We start from the raw sequence: 5,317 nt of genomic DNA on the forward strand, positions 1-5,317 counted from the left end.
ACCGACCTTCCAACATTCAAATCTCTGACAAAAACTCACCTTTTTAAAATTGCTTTTAATGTTTAGCTTAGTCTGATGTGTTTTTAGTGTTTTACTATGTGTCTTTGGGTATTTAGAAAAGCGCTTATAAATAAAATGTATTAGGATTATTATTATTATTATTAGTAATTTATGTGAATCTTTAGTTAAATGTAAGCTGATATATTTTTATCTCTGGGCCTCACCACCGACTGTTTCTGGCTCTTCAGGGAGTTCCTGAGCTAAAGTCTCTGGAGGAGCGGTTGCTGTGTGTGGAGATTTCTGAAATGTCTGTGGACATCGTCAGGATGGTTATGGAAGTGGTGTCGTCCATCGCAACCTTCGTCGGCTTCCTGCCGCTCGCCAACAGGGTACAAGAACACAAACGCCTGCTTCTTACATTTTTAAATGTTGGGAGAGCCGCCGTGTCAGTGTATCTGCAGAGTGTTGAAAAGTCTTAGAAGCTTTAGAAGGGTATTTAAACGTCTTAAAATTAATTAAAAAAGGTCTTAAATATGTAGCTGCCATTCTTTGACCAATATAAGCATGAAATGTGTATTCAATTTAAATCTGTGTTGTATTAAAAAGGTCTTAAAATGTCAGACTTTTTGGGTAACATTATAGAAATGTTGCTTGTGGATTATATTACAGCCATTCTGAAAACCATTAGGTTTACTGATAATTTGAACATTTTGGATTCTAGTGCCAATGTTGACCAAAAAGTAACACAAATATGACAAGACACTGGACAGTTTTTAACTCTTGCTGCGATGGACACATCTCTGTAGAAAGTGTTTAAGTTTGTGTCAAATGTTACACTATATATTTAACTTCTTATAATGGATTCTTATGGCTTTTTGCTTTCTGTTTGTTGCTTCTGTCCCGTCACTTCATTCATCTGTCTCTCCACTTAGATCTGCATTGAGATGGCTGACTCCAGTGGTGTAACGCAGGTGGTGGAGAAATGCAAAACCTTCTCACCGGACTGCTTTAGAAAGCGCACTATTTGGTATGCATGTGTTTGGGTTAAATTAGTTTTGTAATTTGTAGTTTCAGCACACAGTTTTTATGAAAGCAGGTTGCCTCTGTATGTGTCATCACACCTAAACTCAATACTTTCTTCTTTTTCTCTCTGCAGGAGTAAAGTTCAGCGTTTTGAAACGTGAGTATATCCATTTGTAATTGATTCTTGTCCAGTTATAGACATGTTTAAGTTACCAAAAGTATGACAGTAATCATTGTGATGAGTGTATTTTTTTAAGATAGCTGGTGGCCCCAAGTCCCATTTAAGAGTTCAAGATGAGATTAGTTGCTTAGTCAATTGACAGAAAATGAATGAGCAAATATGTTTTAATCATTTAAGCAATTTGTAAAGCAAAAATGGCAAAACATTCTCTGGTAACAGCTTCTCCAATGTCAGGAAACTAGCAAGTTTTCTCTTTTTAAATCATTGTAAACTAAATATGCTTCATTTTTGGAAACACATTTCAACAAGGATTTAAGAAGGGAAATGTTGAACAGAGAATTTCACTATTTTACTGACACAAAATAATCGATTTATTGAGAAAATGGTCTGCAGATGGATTGATAATGAAAATAATTGTTACTTGCAGCCCTAAAGGTTCTACAGGACAAGAAAAGTGATAAAACACTCAACTTGCTGATATAGATGGCTGGACAATTAACTTGTATTTCCTTTTCTGTTATTAATTTTAGTTTGAAGAGCCTTAAACAGCGACTAGATGATGCCAGTGAGATCACAATAAACTTTGAAAGCGACACCATCAATGTCGTGCCCGAGCCCCCAGCTGTGAAATGTCAAACCCAGCCTCCTTTTACTGAACCTTCGGATAATGGGTCACAACCAGCTCTGCAAGCCAGTGGCCTTGGTGGATCTGCCAATTCTGAGCCAATCACAGAAGGAGCAAATGTTACCGCCACAAACGTTGTAGAAATGGAGGAGGATGGTGAGAAACCAGCAACTGAGATCGCCATGGATTCCACTATCGGTCCTGACGCAAATGAAGCTGTAGAGAAAGTAGAAGTAAAGGAGGACGAGGGGTCACTAATAACTTCAATTGCTCCTGCTGATGTGACCTCTGCAGGCGACAGTGGAAACACAGCCACTGCTGCTTCCAGCTCTACCGCTTCAGCCACAGCGTTCTTGCCTGAAGAAAAGTTTGCCGAACTTCCTGAGATTAACACCGACATTGTCCAGGCCCTCACGGCAGCTGTTCACCAGCACAAACTCGCACAAAGTAGCAGGTCCCAGAGTCAGGAGAACGAGGTGAGGCCTTGTTTTAATTCTCACTCAACAAAATTATAATTGGCAAAACTGTCTTTTCATTGCAAAAATGTCAAGTTAAATGCAGTTCAGAATTTATTTGCATGTCAGTAATTCCGGAAAACTAACTGTTTTGTGTTTTTAGAGCCTCAGCAAAAACAACACAAGCTCTGAAACTGCAACGGCTGAAGAGACACCTCAAAGAATGGTAATAACTTCTTTATGCCTTATTTTACCCTTTTGTTTCAGCAGATAATTGGACCATCAACCCTGATATGTTTTTCTCTGACAGTTCTCCCTATTCCTTTACACTACTCCCCGTTAATTAAACAAATGTATCCAATAAACTAATAGTTTAACAACTACCTAACTGCCTTTTCTATACTGATTAAATTTCTTTGTCCTAGGATACTCAGGATGATTTTACAGCTGACACCTTTTCTTCAGATGCCTATCTTTTCGATGAGCAAAATTTCAACATGGAGGACTTCGTCACTGTTGATGAAGTTGGGGATGATGTAGAAGACACAACCCCTGAGCCTTGTAGCACTTCCTCATCCTCCTCCAGAGCAAGAAGAGAGAGGCAAAGCTCAAGTGTGTTGGCTGGTGACAAACAGGCTTCAACAAGGTCTTCAAGAGATTCTAGGAGCTCATCCTCATTGTCCAAGTCAACTAAAGGCTCAAGCACTTCTAAATCAACCTCTGTGTCACCAAAACGGTCAAAGGACTCATCTGAGCCCACCAAATCCCCTACCAAACCCTTGTCCTCTTCCAATGTCAGGAAGCCCTCCTCTTCTTCTCCATTCTCTACTGAAACCTCTTCCTCCCCCGGTCAGAAAGTACAACAGAGCAAGACAAAATCTCCATCCAAAGCATCAAATAATGTGTACTCTGTTCGTAGTACCCGTTCGTCCTCCGCTGCATGTGAAAGGGAAAAGATTAGATCAGAAACATCTGTTGCGGCATCAGTGGATACTCACATGGAGCCACTTAGAAAAGAAGCGAAAGCCACAGGGGGCACAGTGGCAAAGTCTGACCACAAACTGTCAGCAGAGGGCACTGCTGCAAAAACTGTTGAGTCAGAAACAAAAATAGACCAGCCTCCTCCAGACTGTCACAATGAACATACTTTAAAAGACCCTGACTGTGATGTTACTGAACAAGAAGCCTTTGAAATATTGGACTCAATTGAAGACCAGACTGCAACAGAAGATGAAACTGAAACTTCCAGTGACCAGTTAGATCAGCCAACAACTACAGAGTCAGAGTCAGACAAGCAAAAAAGGACCAAGCAACGGGAAGGGACTGCTAGAAAAGATGATAGATCAAAAAGGAGTGGCTCCACAACCACAGCATCCAGAAGTGAAGAGGAGAAATCCCCAAAGAAACAGGACAGGACGGTTAAAATGTTTGAGACACCAACCAAGAGGGATACCAAAAAGGCCACTGAGGAGATGGTGTTTGAGATAGTAGATTCTGTTGAAGACCAGCCGGTCCAAGATTCCACCACCACAGAAAAGTCTGGTAGAAGGAGGAGTGCAAGAGGAAAGAAAGACGATAAAACGTCATTGAATCTGACTGAATCTGAAAAACTCGTCAGGGACGAGGAGGATACATATGAGATTTTAGATTCTGTGGAAGACGAGACTGCAGAGGATGAACCAACCATCACAACAAGATCTACCAGAGGAAAAAGGGAAAGAACAAGTAAGAAAGACTCTGTGTCACCACAAAAGTCCACAGAGTTATCTGAGCCCACCAGATCCCCTACCAAACCCTCGTCTTCTGCCAGTGACAATAAGCACTCTTCTTCTTCTCCACTGTCTGACCACAAAGTTACAGTTACACAGGTCATTGTTGCAAAAACTGTTGAGTCGGAGACAAAAATGGAAACGTCAGAGATGCGTCCACCTCCACAAGGACAAGGGTTAGAGTTGAGTCAAGCCCAGAGTCTGGAGATTGATAATGTCAACACACTCAAAGACCAGAAGACAAGCAAAGAAGGAGAATACCCTCTGGTAGGATAACTGTTCTCTGTGAGCTTTATGACTTGTTTTTAAAATGGTATGAAAGCCTGGAGTTTATGATGTACATGGATGTAAAAAGAAACTTGATCAGTGTTTGTCTCTCAATGACAGTTGTATTGTTTACTATTTTGAGAGAATATTTCATGAAACAATCAAATAATTAAAGATTATGTTATGGATGTTTTTGTTTTTCCCTGCTCCAGTTTTCTGCACTAAAATGCCTTTTTACTCGTTAATAAGTATATCGAAAGTAACATACCATTATGTATTTTTCATTTAAAGGTCCAGTATTAACATTTATTAAGGAGATCTATTGGCAAAAAGGTGGAGATAGTATCGAGAACAGGACATACATGTTTAAAAAATAAACTTACCCAAATGGAATCGAAACACTGTAATAAACTGGAAACTGGATGGAGATCATTAATATCAGCTATATGATGAAAACACAACATTACATTGAAGAATCTTGCTTAGGAAACACGGACATAATTGGAAAGTACAGTCTCTTTAATAATTAAGATAAGGGAGTAATGGAGAGAGTGCACTTCCACCTAAAATAGAAAACATTCAATTATATAAGGAACTTTTTATTCAAAAAATTACATCAGGGTGTGTATCTTGCTGCCCAATATGTATTGAACATGCACAAACTACTAAAGTAACTTAATTTTAAGTATTTTTTTTATGTAAACTCTTATTCCCATCTACGGAAGCGTATTGCATCACTTGAAATGTATTTTTTGATTTTTTGGTTTGTTTTCTGAATATTTTTTTTTCTGTTTTTTCGAGTATTTAATTTTTATGTTGGTTTTTCAGAGTAATTTATTTTGATTTTTTGAAATAATTTTTGTTTCTGAGTTTAGAGAGCATTTTGAAACAATAAACCATTCTTCCTTTATTGAGAGCTCGAACAACGGAACCAAACATTGGAGATAGTCCTGTCTTAAAGTCAATTAGATAATGGTATTATTATTAGTTGCTCCTT

The 5,317-nt window shown here is 38.7% G+C and overlaps 1 protein-coding gene across 1 annotated transcript in view; it reads left to right on the forward strand.

The window, feature by feature from the left end:
• The window catches only part of LOC118338205, a gene marked incomplete at both ends in the record, with an annotated part of 4,473 nt that extends 702 nt beyond the window's left edge, over positions 1 to 3,771 (forward strand). The window contains 3 exon segments of the mRNA XM_035675466.1: positions 1,796 to 2,305; positions 2,448 to 2,510; positions 2,710 to 3,771. Of these exon segments, the coding sequence (XP_035531359.1) occupies positions 1,796 to 2,305; positions 2,448 to 2,510; positions 2,710 to 3,771 (1,635 nt within the window).
• Positions 3,772 to 5,317: the final 1,546 nt, after the last annotated feature.

Source organism: Morone saxatilis, unplaced genomic scaffold (assembly GCF_004916995.1).
Source record: "Morone saxatilis isolate NCDOM2014 unplaced genomic scaffold, NCSU_SB_2.0 Contig4, whole genome shotgun sequence".
Lineage (NCBI taxonomy): Eukaryota > Metazoa > Chordata > Actinopteri > Moronidae > Morone > Morone saxatilis.